General features: G+C 36.5%; 5 protein-coding genes across 6 annotated transcripts; 3 read left to right on the top strand and 2 right to left on the bottom strand.

Moving 5' to 3' along the window:
* Positions 1–75: 75 nt before the first annotated feature.
* Vha26 (V-type proton ATPase subunit Vha26) lies at positions 76–3,077 on the top strand. The gene is made up of 5 exons (XM_043425273.1): positions 76–268; positions 781–956; positions 1,243–1,411; positions 1,680–1,863; positions 1,964–3,077. The coding sequence occupies exons 1-5, from the start codon at positions 236–238 to the stop codon at positions 2,080–2,082; spliced, it is 681 nt and encodes a 226-aa protein (XP_043281208.1). The 5' UTR covers positions 76–235; the 3' UTR covers positions 2,083–3,077.
* A 51-nt stretch (positions 3,078–3,128) lies between these two features.
* Positions 3,129–6,892, bottom strand: tos (Exonuclease tos). Its single transcript, XM_043425265.1, has 8 exons — positions 6,732–6,892; positions 6,346–6,465; positions 5,900–6,161; positions 5,565–5,780; positions 5,157–5,444; positions 4,767–4,977; positions 3,519–4,476; positions 3,129–3,456 (listed from the first exon to the last, which is right to left on the bottom strand). Exons 1-8 carry the CDS (start codon positions 6,890–6,892, stop codon positions 3,399–3,401), a joined length of 2,274 nt encoding a protein of 757 aa, XP_043281200.1. The 3' UTR covers positions 3,129–3,398.
* A 253-nt stretch (positions 6,893–7,145) lies between these two features.
* Positions 7,146–10,194, top strand: LOC122414220 (DNA-binding protein RFXANK). Its single transcript, XM_043425272.1, has 4 exons — positions 7,146–8,079; positions 8,708–8,840; positions 9,159–9,379; positions 9,470–10,194. Exons 1-4 carry the CDS (start codon positions 7,822–7,824, stop codon positions 9,662–9,664), a joined length of 807 nt encoding a protein of 268 aa, XP_043281207.1. The 5' UTR covers positions 7,146–7,821; the 3' UTR covers positions 9,665–10,194.
* On the bottom strand, positions 10,005–13,058 carry deltaCOP (coatomer subunit delta). Its single transcript, XM_043425266.1, has 5 exons — positions 12,900–13,058; positions 12,624–12,663; positions 12,275–12,498; positions 10,790–12,001; positions 10,005–10,523 (listed from the first exon to the last, which is right to left on the bottom strand). The coding sequence occupies exons 1-5, from the start codon at positions 12,900–12,902 to the stop codon at positions 10,434–10,436; spliced, it is 1,569 nt and encodes a 522-aa protein (XP_043281201.1). The 5' UTR covers positions 12,903–13,058; the 3' UTR covers positions 10,005–10,433.
* Positions 13,059–15,978: 2,920 nt separating this feature from the next.
* LOC122414079 (PAX3- and PAX7-binding protein 1) lies at positions 15,979–23,567 on the top strand. Of its 2 annotated transcripts, XM_043424926.1 has the most exons (16): positions 15,979–17,683; positions 18,454–18,632; positions 18,886–19,042; positions 19,113–19,212; positions 19,288–19,445; positions 19,552–19,634; positions 19,703–19,905; positions 20,170–20,359; positions 20,952–21,075; positions 21,269–21,457; positions 21,688–21,887; positions 21,976–22,126; positions 22,206–22,401; positions 22,594–22,792; positions 22,880–22,998; positions 23,086–23,567. In XM_043424926.1, the coding sequence occupies exons 1-16, from the start codon at positions 17,509–17,511 to the stop codon at positions 23,135–23,137; spliced, it is 2,475 nt and encodes an 824-aa protein (XP_043280861.1). In that variant the 5' UTR covers positions 15,979–17,508; the 3' UTR covers positions 23,138–23,567. The 2 variants fall into 2 exon arrangements, with proteins under 2 accessions (XP_043280861.1, XP_043280862.1); XM_043424927.1 differs by lacking the exon at positions 15,979–17,683 and having other exon boundaries at positions 18,454–18,543.
* Positions 23,568–23,688: the final 121 nt, after the last annotated feature.

The following is a 23,688-nucleotide window of genomic DNA, read 5'->3' as shown; positions in this document are numbered from 1 at the left end:
TTAAACTATGTATTGACTACCGCGGGATACTAAAAAAGTTTGCGCCCGCGCAGCACGTCATGTTATAATGTGGTCATATGATCGTCTATGGGTGCAGTGCTTAGCGAACCTTTCGTGTTTCATAGGCGTTGACTTTTCTTCGACGTTCCATTGTGATCAGCAGTTCGCGTTCTTTTAACTCTTTAAGTTTTCGCCAAATTCTTATTTAATTTAGAATTTCAAAAATCCATTCATCATGGCTCTCAGTGACGCAGATGTTCAGAAACAGGTCAGTTAAATTTTATAACTAATTTGATATTTTCTCGGTCCTTCATCTTCTGAAAGTTCCTCCTCTTCTTTCGTTCGCAATGTTAAAAATTTTTTAGCTGCCCTACACCTTGCAACGAACTTTTACTAAACATTTTTTTCTTGCCAATTCTTTTTTATTTCGTTGTCTATAAAAAATTTATCAAATCACTTGACACGAAAAATCTTTAAAGACTTCGGAGCAGACGACGTGATTGTTCCGTAAATCTACGTCAAGACTTTTTTCATCTGATTTTTTTTTTTTATCCCTTTTCAAAACATCCCGACCGTGATTGTCCCACATTATCAGAATGTTTTCATGCCATCCGAAATATGAATTCGCGTCGTACACGGAACTGTCTACCTAAAGACGAATATACAAAGTTCCGTGCAACGGAGATGCAAATTTCTATTTATAACTTTGAGCTTAAATACCAATGATGAGAGTACTGCTTATTGTATACACGTTTCTGTGAATGCCTCAATTTTCCACAGATCAAGCATATGATGGCCTTCATCGATCAGGAGGCCAATGAGAAAGCTGAAGAAATCGACGCCAAGGCAGAGGAAGAGTTCAACATCGAGAAGGGTCGTCTCGTGCAACAACAACGACTCAAGATCATGGAATATTACGAGAAGAAAGAAAAACAAGTTGAGCTACAGAAAAAAATGTATGATCAGGAATAAATTGATTGATAAAGAAATGTTAGGAAGCATTGAATGAACAAAAAAGAAGATTCAGAGAAAAATTGAAAGAAAAATTTCATAAAAATCAAATTTAGTTCGTTTGTATGGTAAAAACAAAAACAAATTCAACTTTATAAAGTTCAATTTATTATTAATTCTAGTCAAGGGTAAAAAGTATTGAAAAAAACATTTTTGTGTGAATAATGTTGGATTGAAACCCAAAGAAATCAGGAAAACGTATAACGAATTAATTTTTTTCCTTAATTGCAGTCAATCTTCTAACATGCTGAATCAGGCTCGCTTGAAAGTACTCAAAGTGCGGGAGGATCACGTGCGTAATTGCCTCGATGAGGCGAGGAAACGACTGGGCGAGGTGACTCAAAATCCTGAGCGTTATCGCGAAGTTCTGAAACTCCTGATCATCCAAGCATTGTATCAGGTGAACTCCTAAACTCCTGCAATTACTTTTATTCAATACGCCAGAAATTCGTAACCTTGTAATTCTCAAACAAAAAACTAAGTCTGACATTGAAACAACTTTTTTCTGCAGTTTTTATAACTTTGCCAACTTGACTAGATTTTCTATCAACTCCACTGCAGAAACAAGATTTTTTTTAAATTACTTAACTTTTTAGCAAACTAATTTTAAACTGATCAATATTAATTTGTAATTTTCAGATAATATAAATGTAAATTGATTTTTCTAGCTGATGGAAAATAACGTTACGATCCGAGTGCGCCAAATCGATTTGGCAATGGCAGAAAACGTTCTTTCTGAAGTTGAGGCAACATACAAACAGATATCGAACAAGGATGTTCATATCAAAGTCGAACAAGAGAGTTTCTTACCTGCTGAGAGCTGCGGTGGTGTAGAACTTTTTGCTGCCAAAGGTGAGTCAAACGTCGACCACGTTCGATGATTTTTCATTGCCACGTTTCATTGAAAAATATTGTTGCATCATAATCGCGCGTGGATCGATTGAAATTTCAGGTCGCATAAAGATCAGCAACACTTTGGAGAACAGATTAGAATTGATAGCCCAGCAATTGGTACCAGAAGTTCGTACAGCGCTTTTCGGACGTAACCCGAACCGCAAATTCACAGACTAAAATAACAAAAGAGGGAGAAGAACGATCAGCAGAAAGTTCTTCTATTGCATCCAAAACATTCCCTTCTTTTCGCGAACAGTTACATCAAATTTAAAAAAACAATGAGGAAAATAGAAGACAGAGGAAAAATATAAAACGAGAAAGAACAAAACAAAAATGAGAAATAAAATTTTAAAAAGCTTCAAGAAAGTATAAATATATATGAATGAAATTCTAGATTTTGCGTAACCCCCGATGCCATTATCGAAATATCCGATTTTGTGAATAAACCGAAAACTCGAAGATTATCGAACTGGGGCTTAGTTTGCGAGACTTGCAAATATAATTCATTTTATCGCTATCACTTTCGATTAATCATGTATTTCTGCCGGTCGCTGGTATCGATCATTGATTCTGAATTCGAACAATACTGAGTATCGAGACAAAATATTTTTCTTCTTTCGGAAACTCGCTCCAATGGCGCACAAAAAAACATGAACTTGCCTGCAAGTAGATTATTATTATACTGTTATGAGTATAAAGCGTCGTATCGCCTTGTCAAGTACAATAATAATAAATAAAGTGAAAAAAAATCACCGTGTTCTTTGAAGCGTTTAAACGGATTAGTCGTGAATATTCGCAATATCGTTCTTGTCGAAACTATATTGATGTTCGTTTTTGAATATATCCTCGTATTATTTACAGTAAGAAGCAGTATTCTCGTGTTCTGAAAAGGCTATGTATCAAACGAGCCAATTGTTGTTGCGTAAAAAAAGAAATTATATTGTATTAATCGTTTCAATTTATCTTTAAAAAAAAAAAAAAAAAAAATACAAATATATCTAGTGTAGAATCGTGCTTTGAATAAATTGCACGAATGGTAAAAACAATTTTTCATTTTCCTTTTGCGAACGTATGCACTGCACTTCAAATATCATACATAAATGTAATCTGTATGTAAGGAATGTAGCCATGAAAAGGTGGAGGCTCGAATACACGAAAGGTATCAACATCAACCGAATCGATGTTCTCGTACCTCAACATTTCATCTCCAATAATCAACAAAGTATTGTATGAAAAAATAATAATATATTCAACGCTATAGGCAGTTTTCAGTTACGTATGTGAGAATTTGATCTTTGCGTTGATAAATTTTCTCTTCATCAACATAGAGATCAGCGTTCAACACTGTTTTTACATCTCATAATAACAAAACAATAACATACTTAACGTTAACATGATTTGTTTTTTTTTCACTGCAATTTTCAAAGTGAAAAAAATTATCACTAAGTCATGGTTCAATATCGTAGTTTTTACGGATTGGGTCAGATTTCTGATCAGGTTTCCATACTGTTTGACTCGACGGTTGTTGCCATTGAATGCGTCAGTGCAGGTCTGAAAAAGGAACGAACAAAATCTTGAAATTTGAAGATTCGAAGATTGAGTGAATTACTCACTTTTTTTGAAATCCAAACATGTGCAATAGACTTTGTTGGCGGTCAGCCGCCGGAACAATTTTTCCCTGAGACGGAGTTTTTCTGATTGTTTTCATTTTGGCAGGAGTATGAGATTTGGTTTTAGCTTGAATACTTTTTATACTGAGTTTCTGGCTCTCCTTCGAATTAGCCCATTTAAATAAGTTGTATGGTTGGCTTTCGTTGCTATTTTGAAAAGATTTTCCTCTAATTCCAGCCTCAAATGGATACTCTCTTGATACATCCTCCTCCATATGATGTGTCTTTTTATCTCCTGTTTCAACTAATCCCTGTAAATCCAGTAAATTATTCCCTCGCAGCAGTTCATTTTTGGAGATGGGTTCCATTTCGATATTGGGCTCGTTTTTATCAATCGTTATTAAATCTCGAGCTAAATTTTCCTCACTAATCGATTCACTGGAAGAAATGCCTGATGATGTAGAAAGTTTGTCTTGGGATTGCGTTTCCTCAATGAAATTTGTTTCTCGATCATCGATAGTATCGCTACTGTCTATGATGAAATTTTCGTCAGTTTCAATGTCCTTTCCACTCGTTGAGAATTTGTCGCCTTTACTATCTACATTTTCCCCCGTTTCTATTGAGTTACCCTTCGCCCCTTCGGAACTGAAGTATTTACTTCTTTCAATGTGTTTTTCGTCTATTACTGTTGACCGAAAACCGACGAAATTTTTCAATTTAATTCGTCTCTTTCCACGACAAACAAGATTTGGAGAAACTTGTAAATCGTTTCCGGTTACTGCGAATGGATTTGTTTTTCTCATGGAGACCGGCGAACCGTTCGCTTCGTTGTCGAAAAAAGCCGCTGAATTCGACTGTGGCGGTGGGGTTTTTCGACCTTCCTCTTCCTCATCGTTTTTCTTCAATTTATTGTTACCGTAGAGTCTAAAAATCTCATCTTCGCTGAGCTCCTCTGCCATTACTGAAAAAATCGTAAAACACTGAATGTGATGAGGACTAACAATACTACTGAAAAGAATTTGTTTTTACCGATAAAACATTTACAAATCGAGTAAACATGAATGTGAATTGGCTGCTGTGAGAAAAAGCAGATACTTGACGGAAATATCAAATCTCAAAGGATTAGAAAAAGTTACGAGTCCTTGACAACAAAACTATAAATTAGACTGGGCTTTCAAAAAATTCGAGGTTTGGAGCTTTTTATATAAAAATTATCTTTTAGTAATCATTTCACAAATTCATTAATCAAACCTGTATAGTTGCGCTTTTTGGGTGTTGTAGTTTGTTTTTTCATCGCATCTGTGTTAAGCGTTATAACTCGTCCAGTTGTATTTGGCCATTTCATAACTTTGCTAGTATCTTCATTTTCTTTTTCTTCAGGAACTTTGTAATCTTTCGACCATATGCTAACATATCCCCTGGCTGGTTTTTCGTGCCACGAATTCGTTTTTCCTCGGTGTTGCTGCAAGCATACGCATATTTATTGAAACTCAAAAGATTTTCTTTTTAACACTTGAAATTTTCTAGTGCACCTCTCTGAACGAACACGCATTTTGTTTCACTAGATTCTTTTCAATTTTATAAAATATCGACAATACAACAAAATTAGCAAATACTTATATTAATTCGTGAAAAACATACCCGCGATCGATCTGGATGAAAATCATGAAGTTGACGTTTGGTGAATGGATCATAATTTCCAAGTGCCATTTGAAAGGCCACATCTTCTGATATTTCATCTCCAGCGAAATGCAATTGTTCTTCAGTTATTTCTGGTCCCGGCGGATTGAGTCTCACTTGTTTTCTTTGTATCGGACAATATACTAATTGATGCTTAAATGTGATGAGAGCACGAACGAAGGCGTCTCTATATTCGTTCGTAACCACGAGAGCTTTCATATTCAAATATGAACCTAGACGTAAGAGCGCCTGGAAAAGTGAAAGATAATGAAATATAAAGTTTGAACAACGATTGAATTGCGACCTCTTGCGTGAAAGACAAGCAAAGCGATTTACTCTGTTTTCGTTTTATTATTAAATATTGCTCACTTTGTGTATATCTTCTTCCGTGTTTTTGCTTATGAATTTGCACGCTTTGTTCAATCCTATTCCGGGTAACGAGGACAAATAATCACAGCCTGAGAGAATGCACATGTAACGAAATTTTTCAATATCAAAATGTTCCGATCGTATATTCATCGCCAAATGAAGACGTTCTTGTTCAACCAAAAGACCATTGCCATTTATATCCATTTTGAAAAATATCTGTTGGATGCAAAACGACATCGAAACGAAAAATAATAAAAATTATCCAAAGAATTGGATCCGGATGAATTAGTAAATATGAATATGAAAGAACTGGTGATGAAAAGTGCTTCTCTTACTTTTTTACAACCAAACAGCGTCAAATCGCTGTCTTCTGTGATTACAACGTCCGCGATTCCACTAATATTTAAATATGCTAATTGAGCATCAGCCTCGTAAGGGGCAACGATACAATCAATGTTTTCTTCTTGGCATTTTTTTATTACTTCCAACGCCATTTCGTGAGTTATGTCCACAGATCTTCTTAGAAGATTTCTTCCTTCTGCCGTTTGGCCCATTCTCATCAGTTCTGCAGCTCGGCGGCGAGTTGATTCACGATTTCTGTGAAAAAAAAAGTTTTATTTAATGACTCCATATGCGAAAATGAAAAATCATTTTGACCACATCTTGAAAGTTTGAAGAGTGTAATAAATGAGGGATATCATTCAACTATCAACCATTAAAATTGGTTCAATGTATAGGAAGCAATCATTCACTTATTGAGTCAATAAGAAATAGTAATTACTCTCGTCTTTTCACTTCTGTTTCTTTCTTGGCTGGAAGATGTCGTCCGTCAAATACCAAAATGGGTTTTATTCTATTTGCCAATAACATGTACACGAATTTCATGCAGTATTTGACGTATCTGAAAAAAATAGTATATTAATTGAGGACTAAATTTGAATTAAGTTTTGGAGGATATGAAAATAATTTCCAAAATCATCTGAATTGATTTATAAAATCTAAAACAGGTGACTAATTAGTCGTAAAGATGACATTGAAATATCAAAAACTTGAAGAATTATTCATAAAACCATTCTACGAATAAGTTCAATGCATGAGAAATAATGTAAAGGAGAAAAAATATTTTAGTGCTTTCGAAAACAATTAAAAAAAATTCATTTATCTTACGCGTCAGTGGGTTGACCTAGTGCGATTTTATCAGCACAAGAAAATGCTCCTTTGTGGAGCCAACAATACGAATCAATGGCAACAGTCCCACCTGCAAATTGGCTGATGTTTCCTCGTTTTGAGGCTTTCTCAAGGAAGGGAATTAAGCCGGTGATACCCATGTTTTTAAATCAGCGTTCGTACAGTTTTCACGAACGCACTGAACATCAAACAATATTTTTACACATTTTATGAATAAAATATCCATTATTATCATGTCCTTTGTTCGTAAATCATGTTTTACCTGTTTGAAAATAAGAAACTCGTTCCCTTGTCAAAAATCCCACGAAATAACACGTTTTCAACGACCTTTATAAGGACAGCAAACAAAGACTGTACATTATATTATATGTACTACATTTCTGTGACATGTGGAATATTTGCTTGTTGGCGTGTATTGAAAATTTGAGCGCGTACCATTAAGCGTGGGAAGATTAGGAGATGGGAAATCATCGGGAGTTTTTGAAAACTCAAACTCTCTATTTCATGTACCGCTACGATCAGCAGCACTATCGCAAATACTGTACAAAAAAATAACAGACTACACCGCAATTTCTTCAACAGATGGTGTTCAATGTCTTGTCTCGGAATTTTAAGGGATTAGCAAACTTTTTTATTATTTTTATATTATCAACAAACACTCCAACTTGAAATATCTTTTGATTATTTTTCTATTTAACCATAGGTCTAACCAAAAGACAAAGTTATCATAAAACATTGAATGTACATTATTTTCTAATACATCCCTTAATGCTATCAATGTTATAATGCAATTGTAAAATGAATGGATATTAAGTTGGCTGGTATGTTTGGCGTTTGCGTTCTTTTTTTTGTTCAGATTTTTCATATTGAAAATGAATGTTTTTGTGAATTTTTTCATGAGTTAAGAATATAGTGATTACATTTTTTTAAAGATCGATATTGTTTTTTAATTCTTCCAATTCCCTTGTTGAATATTGCTTCACTCGTACGAGTAACAAGAATTGTCGAATGATCAAAAGTTCGAAGGTTAGAGCGAAAGCAATACATTTTTCCATTCGAGTTCTAAACCATGGATCCGCAGTTTCATACGGAACTCATATTGAAATCGGAGGATATTGATACCGGACACAGCACACCTCAATTCTCGGATGACAGTAAAACACCTGTTTCCGATAGCCCTGAAGGTTCCATAGGAATAAGACCAAGACCGTTGATCTGTAAACCAGAAAACATAGATTGTAAATCGGAGCCTATTGAAACAAAGTGGCATTGGGCACCAGGAGCTTGGCAAGATGCTACAAGAACTAGTGCTTTCCAACCGTACAAGGTTGGTGTCAATTAAAATTATCAATAATTTTTAAGAAAAAATATAGTTGATTATCCGATATTTCAAATAACCTTGATACAGGAATTGAAACTTCCCAGGACTTTGGAATTCACTTGATAACAAGTTTGATATAGAAAAATCATTTCCATAGCCACAAAGATTATTATAATATTCAAGTTTTTCTTGTTTTCCATTTCTTTGAGATCTACAGTCGTAGGGCTCGAGACAAATATTTTTATGTAATGCTGTATTGTCAAAAACAAGTTGTTCCTAGAGTGATTTTAAACACTGTTCAAAAATTTTAGTTTTACTGCAAAACACGCAGTGTTTCCACAAAGCAAAATTGCACAGCAACCAAAGCTATTTGTACAATCAAATGTAATTCAGAAAATGTTACACAGGTTATGAAAAAGATTTTTTATTGACAATATATTTTGTTGAATATTGGAGGTATGCATGAGCTGAAAAAATAGTTTCAAGCAAAACATTTTAACGTTCATTATTTATTTAAATAAATCTGTCAGAATAGGAATAGACTGCTCTGGCGAACAAGTTATTTCCATAATTGTCAGTCACAGTCTTAGTAGTATACTCCAGGATGAAATACCGAAAGATCAATTTATTTCAGCCACCAACGTTGCTCACAAACTTGCAAAGAGGCAACACAAAGACTCAGATTCCATTGTTATATGCCAGCAGCGATATTACGTTCCATACCCTCGCAGGTCAAGGAGAACTCACACCAGAGAACATAAATTCTGGTAATCAACGTGATATCATTTATACATTTCTGCAATCTATTTTTTAGAACGTAACCCCCATGACAGTGTTGAAATCGAGCCAAATCCACTCTTCAAAATAGAATATCATTTGTTCGAGGTGTGAATTTGTACACCATTATCCAGTTAACAAAATATTCGTTTTCTAATGCAATAGATAAAAATGCTATAAAAAAAGAAAACTTCAAAGAAATGTTGAAGAAAAGTTTTTAAAGAAAAAAATTCGCGTCGTTCTTGACCCATTGTTTTGATTTTAAAGAATAACGATTACTTTCAAACCAATTGCTTCTCTAAATTCAGAGTCTTTGGACGAGCCCGACGAGCAAGGTTTAACAGGATTGATGTGGGCAGCAGCGTATGGTCAATTGGGAAGTGCTCGGCAATTGTTGAAAGCTGGAGCGAACAAAAACTACCAAGGTAACAATGGGGAGACAGCACTTCATTTGGCTGCTGCTTACGGACATCATGATCTCGTGAAATTGTTGATTCATTACGGAGCTGATTGCAATGCAACTGACGAAGTAATTATTTTCTTTGCTCTCAAAATAAAGTGAATATTTATCGCGTTATCACCTCATCCAAAACGAGAGATAAAATCTTTTATTCTTCAGGAAGGAAACACACCGTTGATATATGGTGCTATCGGTGATCATCCTCACGTTTGTTACGAGTTGTTAACTCGAGGCGCCAACGTAACACACAGGAACGTTCACAACATAAGCGCTTATCACGCAGCAACAATGAAAAAAGCATCGACTGCCAAAGCTGTCATTGAAAATTATCTCATCCAGCATATTGTTATTTAAATCGCCCAATTTTGAGTATAGATACGCTGTCGCGTTTCTAGACAAAAATTTATGGAATTCCTTGACTGATTCTTCTAAGAAGAATCGAGGTATTCACTAGAGTGGTAAAAAAAAGCGTTCAATATTCTGCATGCCAATCACCGTTTCAAATAGTGCATTTACCATGCAAGTTTTCATTAACGATAACATAGAAAATGTCTCGTTAGGGACAAAACACCACGAAATAACTTTTTTGAACCACCCTGGTACAAGTGCAGTGTAGATTTGTATATATTTTGTATTACGACAGTTTTGCCGTTTTCTATGATTGTGTATATACAGTATAATATTATATTCACCATTGAACATAACAATTTAGATATTTATTAGTCGAATGGCAAGTCTCGCGAGACCTCAGTAACATTTTTTTTGTCTGATTAGTTCTCTTACTCGTAGTATGTATATATATATATATATGTATAGAATTATAATGGTCGTGTGAACATCTCCGATTTTCCGTTCGACGATTAAAACGTTCAATTTTGAAATAAGTTTTAACAGTTTTGTGTTTTTTTTCTTTCTTGCTCAAATATCATAAACGCATACAATTTCATCATTATACATAGTTTCTCCCCAATCTCGAGTGAATGCTTCGGGTATCCTCTTCCTTTTCTCTCCTCAATGGAATAATCGCCTTTTCACGAGTGTCCTCAAATTTTCATTCGTCTTCACCTACTCTTAAGTAATTATAAATACGTGTAGACGGGAATTTTCATTGTTGCATAGAACCCTAAACCACTTCGTAATTGTCAGTGAGGAATACTGTCTCCACCGAGTGCTTTACTGGGCTCTCATCTTCTACTAGCAAAACATCGCTGACCTGGAAACAAAACAATAAAAGACCATTGATCGAGATGCGTAAAAAATCAATACGTATATCTAGTTTTTCTTTTAATCTTTCTTTTGAAAATAAAAACGTTGCTAATCGATGGTATAGATTTTTTTCAGTCCGATTCTGATAACTTGTTGAAGAAAACTGTTGGAAAATTGGGTCAGATCAATTCAATCTCATATCAGTTTAACGAGCTGTTAACAAGTTTGTGACAACAGAAAATGAAACGTGAATTGCAATATTTTAAGCAGTACCTTGATTTTAGCGTATGGAGTTTTCGAAGAAAAGGACACGTGTAATGGGAAGAAGTCCGATGGTGTTGAGGAGGGTGCCGAAAATTCCATCGAGCCAGATTTAGTTGATGCATCAACAATAGGCAGTGACCATATGAGCATATTCCTTCGAGGTTCGTGAGTGTATTGTCCATCATATTCGCTAACGATTGGCGTGCAGCCCATGGGCAATGGTATATTAATCTGTACATCGTTCAATTCGAGATCAGTTTGTTCAAGCTCGTATTCGATATTGACATCGCAGCCAGACTCGCCGTTTTCCGAAGGCCAACAGTTGATCGACAGCGGTAAGGAAGTTTCATCCTGTGCCTGCAATCGCCACTTCAAAACGCCAACGTCGGTGTTCAGAGGGAACGGTTTTGATGGTATCTTGAGGCCAATCTGACTGTGCGATTTGAACAATTCTTTGTCGACGTTCGGATGAGTTTGGAGTTGAACACCGCGCGTGTCCTTGTTCTCGAGCTGAACGCGTATTCTGCCCCATTTTTCGTCCGATATATGAAGCGTGACGAGACCGTGAAGCTCGAAGTGTTGAAGACCACCGTCCCGTCCAATTCTTACGTTCAATTTTTCTTCCTGCTTCAAATGCACCGGCTCAGTGTTCGTTGATATTATGTGGCTCGAAATATTTGACGTTTTTGTGCTTGAGCTTGATATTGATGTGGTCACAACATTCTCCCCTTCTTCCTTCAATTGATCCACGAAAGAATCGACGTCGCGTGCTTTACCACCCAGTTTCATCGCACCAGGCCCCGTTGAAATGGATTTTAGAGATGGATTGTAGCTTGGCTTCACAGGCTCTGGTATGAAGTTTGCCGAATCACCCACACTCGGTGAATTCGTGAAATTCCCACTGTTTCCGTAGCTACTACCAAAACCGAGATTCTTTCCTCCTCCAACTCCACCGCTACCTTTCTTGTTCGCTTCCATTCTCTGTCTTTGTAATTCTTTTGCTTTTTCTCTCATCTTGTTCTTTGCTTCACGCTCCTGCGTGAATCTCACCGCTTGATAGACTCGCTCCTCGTGCGAATCCATTTCCACGAATGTACGAATTTGAGCCAAATTGACACTCTCCCTGTAACCTAGTGCCACAATCTCGTCGAAAGCAAATATGAGGTTGAACGTGTTTTCTGCTACTTCCATTTCGTCCATGGATTTGCAGTACTCCGGTATCTAGTTGTGATGATGAAACATTCATCAAATTTTACAACATTCACATTAATATTATTTAAATTTAACAGTTGAGTTAAATTATTTATTTCATCATTATTTTTGTTATGTAGCGTGATTATGAAAATTATTTTTTCATTGATAAACATGAAAGTTTGAAGGGAACCTTTTGAGCGAATTTTAAAAAATAACTAAAAAGTTCATTAATTTTAAATAATAACCAATCGATTATTCCAAATGCAAAACATTAGTTAAGATATTTTTCTCTGTTCTTACCACTCTTGCAAAGAGCCTAAGAGTTTCCAAATCTTCCAGAATATTGCTGGCTTTTGTTGTGATGAGAAGCATGTATAGTTTCTCAAGAGGTTGATAGACGTAACGGACCGATTCGGTTTCTACGAATGTATGCTGTTTCCCGGAACTCATGAGCTTGGGAAAAGCGGCAAGAAGGCCCTCTATTCTGGCTTTCGTCATTTCCACAAATTGACGGGATATGATGGCTTAATATAAAGAATAGTTATAAGTTCATGTTTGAAAAGTATTCTAATCATTTATGAGGGTGAACGTAATTTTTCCGATTTTTTCATCGTTTTAGTGACGTCACACACGTGATTATTGTACTTACTTTTGCCTGCTTTCGTGCATACTGCTGCTGCAATAAGGACCTAGAAAGCAAAAACAAGAAACAATAAACGAATGATCAAAATAAGAAAAATATGGGTGAGACGTTGTCGCACACGTATTTACGAATAATTATTGGTGGCATCGTCGATGTCAGATGACATTCGTCGAGCTCCGCAATGCCGGAGTTTTGGGGGATGCATAATCTGTATTTTTTTCGTCTTGTTTTCTTAAAGCAACGCAACCGTAACTCACTTTACTTTTTTAGATTTCGACTTACCATTTTTACACGATGGTTTACGTTGCTTCGTTCGCGAATTAAATTGTCAATAACCTAAGGAAAATGTTGATTTATATGCCAGCGTATTCTCAACATTACACCGAAAACATATCGGAGCTATAGGATAGAGGGCGCGAGTGTTTCAGATGACGTGTGCAAACGTGACGCTAGTCACGCCAAGGAAAGGCTACTTTATGCACCAACAATACTTTTTCTCTTGATTATTTATGCTGTTTAGGTTATTATGGAAAAAAATATGACTTCGATAACGCCAGCGATAAACAGTGAAGAACTTTCATTTTCCTCATCGAAATTCCGATTTCTCAAAACTAATTGAGTTGGTCACGGAGTTGAATTTTAATTTTCCCGCTTGAATTGAAACGTATGATGAAGTTGTAATTGGAGTGGCACATTCCCTAGGCTACGCGGAAGGGAGATAGCCATAGAGGAGAAGAAGAAGAAGAAGAAGAAGTTGTAATTGGATAGTTTTGTTGATTTTTAGGGTAGATTCGACTTGAACGCTAACAGCGTTAATAGCGCTATTTTGCGTTCGACTTGGCGTTGCAAACGCTACAAAGGGTATGGCGCATATTACCCACCAACCCACCGTGCAATTCCCCATTGAAGTTTTGCATTGGCATCACTGGGCTTGAACACGAAGATTCATAGAGAGGCATGATACTGATAGAAAAAATGTTTCTGTTTTACCATTCGTTATAAGTATTAATGAATTTAATACCGATAGAGCGTCGGGTTGTATTTTTTGGAGTCAGCAGTGCTGATCACTCGCTAATTCAAATATTGAAGTGCTGCATGAGCACTTGAATATGAATTAGTACGATTAAAGAAAATCGCGTTGGATTTTTATTACGGGAATAATAAATATTCACATATATGTACATCATTCATACACTAACAGTTTGTATATACACATGTGACTTGATGAATCGAATATATTTATTTAACATTCACTTTTGTTTACCAAGAAACATTTTTGAACATATGTACATCCATATATATAATATAACATTATATGTATATCTGTCGGAATTTTTGTCTAGCGAAGCACGAATTTTGCGTTTAACTATGATAACGCGTCTCTTTGTTCAACGAATGTACTCCGAGATTCAAAACGATAAGAGTTGTTATTAATCTCTCTGTGAACAACAAAAGATGAACTATGGGGAATTTGCGCCGTCCAAATTCCCAATCGACAAAAAAATATATAGAAATCAATGGAAAAACAATCGTCAAAATAATATAGACATGGCGATGGAGAATTTGCACGGCGGAAATTCCTAATCGCCATGTCGCAAATAAAAAAATATTAATTAAAATTTGATAAAAATTTATAAAAAAATTTGATAAATTTTGATAAAACCTTAATATATAAATATTAGAGCGCCACAAATAATGTATAATATTAATGGATGATCATAATTTATTCAACGGTTCGGTACATACAATTTTGTGTATTGATACTTATGGCAATTAATCGGTGAATATTTACGAATGGATTTTGGATAATTCGTTCAGTTTGTTTTCGTTCTTCACGTGTTTACGTTTTCACGCGTTTACGTTTGGTCGTGTTTGGACTATTCGCTATAGCGTAGTAGCAGAGCAGAGTGGGGATAGAGGCGTTCGGCCAGCCAGCGGGAGAGAGGGGCGACGGGCGGACACCGGGCGGCGGAGCTCGAGACAGGGGAGAGGCGCAGGCGCAACATGATTCGCTTCACTCACGTCGCTCGGCTCGCTCGGCGCGCACAGAGAGGGGGAGAACACGTTTCGCTTTTCGCTTTCGCTTCACTCACCGCCCGGCGGGCGTAGGGTGAGGACTGGCGCGAAACGTGAGCGTGCCGTTATCGCTACGCATTGTACATTCCAGTGCATTGAGAAAACGGGGCACGAAATACGACACGTGGAATCCTACTTTATTCTGAATGACTAAAATAATCTTTTTTTACGATTTAATTTTTTTCAATCAATCGATAAACAAATAAAATAGAAACCAATAAAAATTGGTAGCGGTCATAATTTTATCAATTATTGTAGCTTTAACAGTTATTTCATAATTTTAACAGTAAATTCAATCTCGCTGAAGCAATTGATCGGTCATCTAAATTACAAAATAAAAGAACTTAAGATCGTGCGAATCGATAAGACACGAAAACACAACGTAACGAATATTAAAGTTGAAATTTAATAAAAAATAATGATTCGCTCCTTGTCAATATACATTTTTTTTCTTTAATTTCTGAGATTCCTTTTTTTGACGCAACTATATAGATAAGCCGATAGGGAAGTCCTCGCACTCGATGTTATTATTATTACAAAATTTGCACATGAATGAGTATTTATAAAATTTTGGTAATTCGTGAAAAATAGTATCGAGGCAAGAGCCAGTAACAGAAAGAGTTTTGTGACGCTTGTAACATAGCTTCGAGAGTCTTGTGTATGCTCGCACGCGCGCGTGTCCGCAAACGAGCTAAGATGCAAGCATACCCCGAGCAACGCAACGCAAAGCAAAGCACCTAACGCACGGTCCTAAAGCCATGGGGTTGTCGGCAAGCGAAGACGGACAGTCAGTAAATCTACTCCATAGCGGATAGTTTGACACAGTTCCGAGCTCGATACAGTTTCTGTATCATTTTGAAGTCGCGCAGGCAAGATTCCATGCAGATAAGTCGGAGTTGCAAACGCTGCACGCTAAGCAATGCACGCAACGCGTATAACCGCAGCTATGTACAGCATTACGAATAGTTTTTACTAGTCAAATGCTAACAATAGGACGCGAGCAACCGACCACGCGTGCACGCACGCGGGCACACTCGATTCTCTATGAAACGGTGGTACAGGTTTTGTCACTACATTGTTTCTGTTACTCGACATATTGGCTTATCCATTTGCGCAAAAACGGTTTTCTGGGGAAAAAACCTAGGGAAGAGTAGGCAAAGAAGAGCCCTCCCTGAAAATGGGGATATTTTTTTTCGTTTATGTTAATTTTCGTATTCAATCGGTCGTACAATTAAATAACGAATTTTTTCTCTCGCGTCGGTATAAAGTTAAATTTTTGGTGAATAAAAACCCAAGTTGGTTTTCTAAAAAAAGACCAGCGGAAATATAACTTTGTGATAATGAATCGCGATTACGATTTTCTGCGATACGGTGAAGTAATAACAAACGTTAAAGGTGAAATGATAATTTCCAACCATGGGAGGACGAAAAAACATTGGAAGAAAAGTGTGTTGAAAATGTGTGGAAAGTTCTTTATGATCAGAACCATGGAGCAGGATAAGAGAATCGTAGAGGCAGAGGGAAAGCGAAAGGATCGTGGAGGAAGACGGAGAGGGAGAGGATCGTCGAGGAAAACGGAGATCGCAAGGATCGCGAGAGAAAAAGGTAGGAAGAAGATCGTGGCCCGTTCCTGTAACCGTGAGTAACTACACCAACAATTTTTTTTTAAATACGAGTGCGCGAAATATGAAAAATGATTTTCATGTTACAAATGTAGATATTCTGCCGATTGAATGATCAAAACACGTGAACGTCAGGATGCCGTTTGGATATTTCATGGAAGTATTTTTTTCAAATAATGAACCGTTAGATATAATATTTTCATATTATTTATTTTCATGATACAGTCGTTGCGATTTATAGATTTACGAATAGAATGTTTTGTAGAGTTGATATATGGCGGTAGTTGTGCAAATTTTCGTTGAAATGTTTCTGGTAAAGATGTAAATGTGTCTACTCGACTGTCAACAAAGTTGAGAATCTCTGTCGTCGTATCTTTTTTCTTCAAGTGCTCATGCAGCACTTCAATATTTGAATTAGCGAGTGATCAGCGCTGCTGATTCCACAAAATACAACCCGACGCTCTATCTGTATACTACATATTCATTAATACTTATAACGAATGATAAAACAGAAAAATATTTTCTATTAGTATCATGCCTCTCTATGAATCTTCGTGTTCAAGCCCAGTGATGCCAATGGTGCCAATGCAAAATTTCAATGGGGAATATGCACGGTGGTGGATAATAATATGCGTTTATTGTGTTCTCAACGCTCCCAACGTTCAAGTGGTCTCTACACTTATTCACGATAATACCGATTGAGCAAATGATTGCTGCCTCGCGGTGGGAAAATTTGGAGTAACGTCGAACGAGAGGGTTCAACAAGACTTTCTTCTCTCTTGTTTATATTTCGTATTCAGTGGATTTCTCTACATGTCCCTATACTTCTCTCCCTACTTCCACCATGTTTTCACCACGGGTTTTCACATTACGTGAAAAACATTTAGCGTGTACAATTATTGGACATTTTCGGTGTACAATTAAAAACTAATTAACATATCCGTCTGTTTCGTTGTCTTTCTCAATATAAAACATAATTACTATGTTATTGCCGTCCTATTTGTGCATGCCTTGAATTTATTTGAACATACACATAGTCGTGCAGTTGTATATACCGAAATATTAATAATCGTATAACGTATGTATGAGTACTTTCGTCCTGCGGCGTGCAAAAGCAGATCAAGTGTGGTACAAAAACACCAGACCAAATCGTGTCAGGTCATTTAATTCGACGAGATAAAGAAACCTGAAAAATGTCGCTCTTTAACAAGCCCAAGAGAAATATAAGACGACGCTCGTTCAACGACGATTATGAGGACAATGAAAATAGGATGGAGTGCGAAGATTCCAAAACTATTAAAATTAAACCCAAGAAGAAAGATAAGGCTAAACAAACGCTCCTGAGTTTTGGAGAGGAGCTGGATGAAGGTTTGCAAATATCAAAATATTTACATTAACATCTTTCGAAATTGTATAATTTTCACATTTCCCCAAAAAGAGATGTTTTATGATAAGAATTGAAAAAAAATGTCAGTCTTATAGTTTTGTTGGTTAACCCATTAACGAGTTTTAAGAATGACGATTCAATATAGATAAATCAACTTATTTCTGTGATTATGAAGTTTGAAAATATTATTTATTAATCAAATTATCAAAATTTAGACAAAGTGTCTCAAAATGATTGGAACTTATAGGGATAGCAATCATTTGATACTATTTGATATAAAAAACAAATATTAATCCTGAGAACTCCCATATTATTTTCAGTAAGCATTCATTTTGCACACGGGACAATGCATTGCACATTTTCCCTATTTATAATAATTACATTATAAAATGTGGTGATTTTTCAAAACGCTCAAGTTTTGCATTATTGAGAAAAATTATTTTTTTGTAAAAATCAGATCATTTTAGATACATAAAAAGAAAAGTGTGACCAATGCGTTGGTGTTCTTAAGTCGGAAAGTCATGTCCTGAGACAAGTAAAATTTGGAACAACATAAACAAAGAACATAAATATTGTAGTATTGCAATGCATATTAATTGCATAAAATTGTACAAAATAGTTGCTTTATGTTAAGATTTATGAGAATATGACAATTTAGAAATTTCATAACCAAAGAACACAGACAGGAATATTCAAAACTAATAGTTCATACTATGTTTAATACATAGATTAATAAAATTTAATATTACAGCGGATGACGGTGAAGTTTTTAAAGTGAAGAAATCCTCTAGAAGCAAAAAACTGATGAAACAGCTCGACCACGAGAGGAAAAAAAAGAAAGGTGAAGAGAAAATGCAAGTGGACTCTGAGCAAGCGAACATGTCCGTTAAGCAGGAAAAAGATTTAGAAATAAAGACAGATGATCTAGTAGTAAGCTATCTCTATGATGTTTTATTATTATTACTATTATTATTATCATTATTATTGTTGTTGTTATTATTATTGATAATATTGGTTGAAAAAATGATCCTCCCATACGACCGAGTCACTGAAACAAATAATGGAAAAAAAAAACGAAACAAAACATAAGACCTTAATTCCTATCTAGAAATTTTCAATACCTGCATGTTATAATCAAACTTATTTTGTCGTCTATTGTACATCTGGACCTTTTTTGTCACAGGTTAAAATAAAAAATACTGGACCTCTGATATTGAACGGAAGAGCAGCTCTGACAGCCGGAAAAGACGATTATACGTCGGACGAAGAGGATGATCAAAAGACTCATACTTTTAGGAAGAACAATGCCAAAGCCGATACAATGAAAATTATTCTTGAAAGTAAGGATATACATGATTGTATCTTTCATTTTGGCTTGAACAAAAATGTTAAGAAACTTATTTTTTTCAGGTGGCTGTATACCGGATGCTGCAATGATACACGCAGCAAGAAAGAGACGTCAAAAAGCACGCGAGTTGGGAACTGATTATATACCAATCGAAGAGCATGGGTAATTATCAGCGTCAGTCTGGATGAGATTTTTTACCAATTAAATTGGTTTGATATTATTTGAACTGCTTTGCAGAGACGACAAAGGAAAATCGAGACTCATTAGAGAAGACGATCACGACAGAAGCGATGATGATGATTCTCAGGATCGAATGGACATGACGGTTAATACAGAGGCTCGAGACAAAGAAATGAGACGCGAAGCTTTTCTCGCTTCTCAAACATCAGCAAAACGTTTGTTCACTTACCAAAAGACTTTTCGATCAAAATGTCTATTTCCAAATGCCATCGTCTACATTTTCATTATCAATTTTCATCATTATAACATGTTATTTCGCAGTTTCCGATAATGAGAGCGAACACGATCATGAAGAGGAAGAATGGGAAGCTCAGCAAATTCGAAAAGGCGTTACCGGGGCTCAGGTATTTGAAAAAAAGACAGTCTATAAGTCACACAAATATTTGATTATTTAAATATAATGATTTTGCAGATCGCCGCTGCCCAACAGGATTCTATAATGCAGCAGCAATACTCCATGGGTATGAATTGCAATCAAATGTTACGAGTTTCCGGAGTACCGTTGGAAATGGTACTGATGCCTGCGCCGCCTCCACCACCGTCCATTAATCCACCAGATCCTACTAAAATAACGCCGATTACGCCCCAAGAAGTAATTGAGAAAATGCGCGGGAGGTACGAAAGAGCGATTTTTGTTTTTTTTTTAATCTAAAAAATTTAATGTTACACCTTCGTCGTTGATATCACTTTTCGTGATTGATTTAATTTTACGCCATAATCAGCGAGACTTAGAAAATCTTGCGGAGCAAAATTTGAAAAAAAAAACGAACTCTACGCTTCGAGTAACCTGTCAAATTAGACAAGAAAAAAGAGAATGAGAAAATTTCACACTTAGACGTGTGATACTCTGTAATATTAAATTTATTTTTTACTTCATAGGATTGGAACCTTACAGCAAGTCTACAGACGACATCAGATGGACCAGGCTCAGTTGGACGAAGAATTGGAGCAAACGATGAAGGAAATGGATGAGTGCGAATTGCGTGCACCCCGTTTGGCACAGCGCTTCAGATATTACCAAGAGTTGCGTGGGTATGTCACTGACTTGGTAGAGTGTCTTGATGAGAAGGTGGGTTTATACGCTGTCACGTTTGTTTTTTGGAACTTTTCCTCTCTCTCGAGATACCTCGAGACTCGCCACGTTGCGTCGTTACGAAACGAACAAAAACGTTCATTTGCGATTTGAAAAAAATTCACAATGTTTCAAATAGTCACAATTGAGGCTTTGGAATACTGTGGTCCCATTCGTGGACTCACGAAAGCAGCCAAATTGTGATTGTTAAAAGAAAAGCTAAGCTCTTAACGATTCGCAACAATCATTCCCTGCCGGGGGTCTCGATCTTCTCTGCACCGTTTACATAATCATAGCAATGCCGAAAATTGTATTTACACGTTAGATGTATGTATGTTCATCAAAACTGTCAATTCGATCGGGTGAGTATGGTAGGGTGATTGCTCAATCGACGAATCATTTGCGAGCGTATTTCAATTACCTTGAAAGTTAATTCATTTTCGATACGATTCAAGGAACTTCGTTCTTTGTTCCGTCGTTTGATCGGTAAACGCCTGACGATTGGTTTCGAACGATTCTTTGAAAAATCAACATCTCTCAAAGTTATTTTCACGCGCTGATGATAATTCGTGATCTCTTTCTTGTTTAGCTGCCTCTGGTTATTGGATTGGAAGAACGTTGGCTAGAATTGTATGGCGAAAGGTCGAACGAATTAATGGAGAGACGTCGACAGGACACACGGGATCAGGCCGAAGAAATCACCACTGCCGCCAGTCAGTTGTCCTTTTCTATTCCAGTTAGCCAAACTTTTGTTCATCCTTCCATTTGTGGATTTCTCAAGATTTATTGTGATTGAAAAGAAATAACAACTGCAATTTGATACTGGATCGTGCGAGTTTTAGTGACTGAAAAGAGAATGGTGGGAATAGAACGACGGTTAATTTTATTTCATTATTGATCGTTTAGGGGGTCAATCGACAAGGAGGGGGGTCGAAGATGAAGCACGCGTTCGACGTGCGACAGAGCGAGAAGGAAGACGTGCCAGACGGAGACGAGCTCGTGAATTGACGCCAACGCTGCCAAAACATATTGATGGCATGTCCAGCGATGACGAAGTTACCGAGCAACAGAATCTTGCATTTAAACAGACTAAGGGTAATTTGTTTTTCTCGTCGTTACACAGACGATAACAGAAAATAATAGAGATAATAGAAAATCGATAAACAACTTTTTTTCCTCTTCGATTGTCCCTTCTCAATCATTTTTAAATTATCGGGAATATTTCAAAGACTTAGAGTACGATGAAAATGACACAAAATTGAAATGTTTGCCTATTCAACGGTTATTTTGTAATCCGTGGATGTTCACGGTATTTTAATTTTCAGAGGACATCGACAGCGATAGCCACGACGTATTCTCCGACGTCGTTGATGATTTTTGCACGGTTAGAGGGATTCTCGCGAAGCTCGAATCGTGGAAAGAAATGGACGCAGAAGCTTACTCGGAAGCGTACGTTTCTCTTTGCATACCGAAGATCATTGCTCCGGTCATAAGGCTTCAGCTTCTTACGTGGAATCCGATAATGGTACGCTTCGATAAATCGTTTGCTTCGTTGTGTTATCGATTGATATTTCATCAATGTATAGATAACAAAATTTATATTATTCATTCAGGAGAGTGCTGATCTTGAGCGCACGAAGTGGTACAATGCTTTGCTTCTTTACGCGCTGGATCAGCATGAAACCGAATCATCGTTGAGACGAGATCCCGACGTGAAAATAATACCTATGACAATAGAAAAAGTTGTCGTGCCCAAACTAACTCGTAAGTTGAGCTCATATCGTAATAGTCCGTAGCCAATCGTCGAAATTTGAAAAAACATGATAACCATTGATTATTCCAGTCATTGTCGAAAAAATATGGGATCCAATGTCAACGTCCCAGACATTGCGTCTCGTGGGTACGGTCAGTCGTCTCATCAGAGATAATCCGACTTTAAACGACACGAGCAAACCTCTTGAAAAACTTTTTAATACCATTCTTGACAAGATTAAATCGGCCGTGGAAAACGATGTGTTTATACCCATTTTTCCGAAGCAGTAAGTACAAAAAGTGTCTCATCCAACTTAAAAATAATTCGCTAAGTATTGCTCAAGTTTCGTGGCTGATTTTCATCTGATATTAGGAGCCATTCAAACGAGAGTTCTCGAAAGCGAGTCAACAAATTTTAATATCGTAACGAATTCCCCATGGAAACTCAACCTAAATCCCACCTATTCTTTACCTTTCAGAGTTCTGGATACGAAACATCAATTTTTCCAAAGACAGTTCGCAATGGCCGTCAAATTGCTACGTAACTTACTGAGTTGGCAAGGTTTATTGGGCGATACACAATTGAAAAATCTGGCCCTGGGTTCTCTCCTCAATCGTTATCTCTTGGCTGGCCTAAGAGTTTGTACGCCTATCGATGCTTTGACCAAAGCAAATATGGTATGTATCTTCACTTTCTTGTTTTTCCGCATTGTTGCTTGGTGTGTATCCGAAACTGACTGTTTTTCCTCTCCAACTGTTTGCCAGATAATGAGCACATTGCCGCGTGCGTGGCTGCATGGCGAGACGATCGAGCAGTTGAAAATGTTCGCGAGCCTTATATCTCAGTTGAGCGAAAAATTAGATCAAGCCAATCCAGTGCACAAGTAAGTATAACACATGAAATGAACGATTGAAAAAAGAAACGAGAGGAAAAAAACAAGCGGATTAACCGATTGATTTCGTGTTTACAGTGAAGCCTGGGAATATTCCAAATCCATTCTCAAGATTATAAAGCCATTGTGAATCCGTTAAATTCTATAGACGTAAAATAAAAGAAAAACCGATATCACGAATAGTAACTATTTCGTTTAAACGATGCAAATTATTCGAGAAACAAAAGTGAAATGAACAGAAAATAAGAAGAATTGAAATAACGATGTGACGGTAGCTCGTAGTTTTATATTTTCCAAGCGTGAATCGGAGCTTTGTACACATACGCGATACGGCGTTAACTTTAGGGTCGATTAGAATTTATCTCTCGTTTTACAACGACATGTGTTGAGAACGATTTTTGTATAGTGATGCACCGAGATATTATAGCATAATGTGTGAAATAATATTGACGATTACAACTCTTGTATATAATGAAATGCGAGTCTAAGAAAGGAAAAAAAAAAACACCAACAAACGAAAAAAAAACCCAGAATAAAAAATAATAGAAATCTTAATAAAACGTTGCACTGATTTATTGACGCATCATTTTTCAGATCATCGATTCACTATCGCAAACACAATTTAGTTTGCAGTTTTTTTTCGAAAATTTGAAAAACTGTAAGTCTCACTGTTATTTCGAC

This window comes from Venturia canescens, chromosome 7 (genome assembly GCF_019457755.1).
Source record: "Venturia canescens isolate UGA chromosome 7, ASM1945775v1, whole genome shotgun sequence".
Lineage (NCBI taxonomy): Eukaryota > Metazoa > Arthropoda > Insecta > Hymenoptera > Ichneumonidae > Venturia > Venturia canescens.
This window is presented reverse-complemented; position numbering and strand designations above follow the sequence as displayed.

What these genes read in the sequence shown, in the direction of transcription:
- Vha26 (XM_043425273.1), top strand. Translation starts at nt 236, where the DNA reads ATGGCTCTCAGTGACGCAGATGTTCAGAAACAG. An exon ending in TCATCCAAGCATTGTATCAG is followed by an intron (nt 1,412 to 1,679) that starts GTGAACTCCTAA and finishes TGATTTTTCTAG; the next exon opens with CTGATGGAAAATAACGTTAC. An exon ending in AGAACTTTTTGCTGCCAAAG is followed by an intron (nt 1,864 to 1,963) that starts GTGAGTCAAACG and finishes TTGAAATTTCAG; the next exon opens with GTCGCATAAAGATCAGCAAC.
- deltaCOP (XM_043425266.1), bottom strand. An exon ending in ATGCACGAAAGCAGGCAAAA is followed by an intron (nt 12,499 to 12,623) that starts GTAAGTACAATA and finishes CTTTATATTAAG; the next exon opens with CCATCATATCCCGTCAATTT. An exon ending in CTCCATACGCTAAAATCAAG is followed by an intron (nt 10,524 to 10,789) that starts GTACTGCTTAAA and finishes TTTTGTTTCCAG; the next exon opens with GTCAGCGATGTTTTGCTAGT.
- LOC122414220 (XM_043425272.1), top strand. Translation starts at nt 7,822, where the DNA reads ATGGATCCGCAGTTTCATACGGAACTCATATTGAAATCGGAGGATATT. An exon ending in GTGCTTTCCAACCGTACAAG is followed by an intron (nt 8,080 to 8,707) that starts GTTGGTGTCAAT and finishes AATTTATTTCAG; the next exon opens with CCACCAACGTTGCTCACAAA. An exon ending in ACCAGAGAACATAAATTCTG is followed by an intron (nt 8,841 to 9,158) that starts GTAATCAACGTG and finishes CTCTAAATTCAG; the next exon opens with AGTCTTTGGACGAGCCCGAC.
- tos (XM_043425265.1), bottom strand. Translation starts at nt 6,892, where the DNA reads ATGGGTATCACCGGCTTAATTCCCTTCCTTGAGAAAGCCTCAAAACGA. An exon ending in ACAGAAGTGAAAAGACGAGA is followed by an intron (nt 6,162 to 6,345) that starts GTAATTACTATT and finishes TTTTTTTCACAG; the next exon opens with AAATCGTGAATCAACTCGCC. An exon ending in CGGAAGAAGATATACACAAA is followed by an intron (nt 5,445 to 5,564) that starts GTGAGCAATATT and finishes TCACTTTTCCAG; the next exon opens with GCGCTCTTACGTCTAGGTTC.
- LOC122414079 (XM_043424926.1), top strand. Translation starts at nt 17,509, where the DNA reads ATGTCGCTCTTTAACAAGCCCAAGAGAAATATAAGACGACGCTCGTTC. An exon ending in TAAAGACAGATGATCTAGTA is followed by an intron (nt 18,633 to 18,885) that starts GTAAGCTATCTC and finishes TTTTTGTCACAG; the next exon opens with GTTAAAATAAAAAATACTGG. An exon ending in AAGGCGTTACCGGGGCTCAG is followed by an intron (nt 19,635 to 19,702) that starts GTATTTGAAAAA and finishes ATGATTTTGCAG; the next exon opens with ATCGCCGCTGCCCAACAGGA.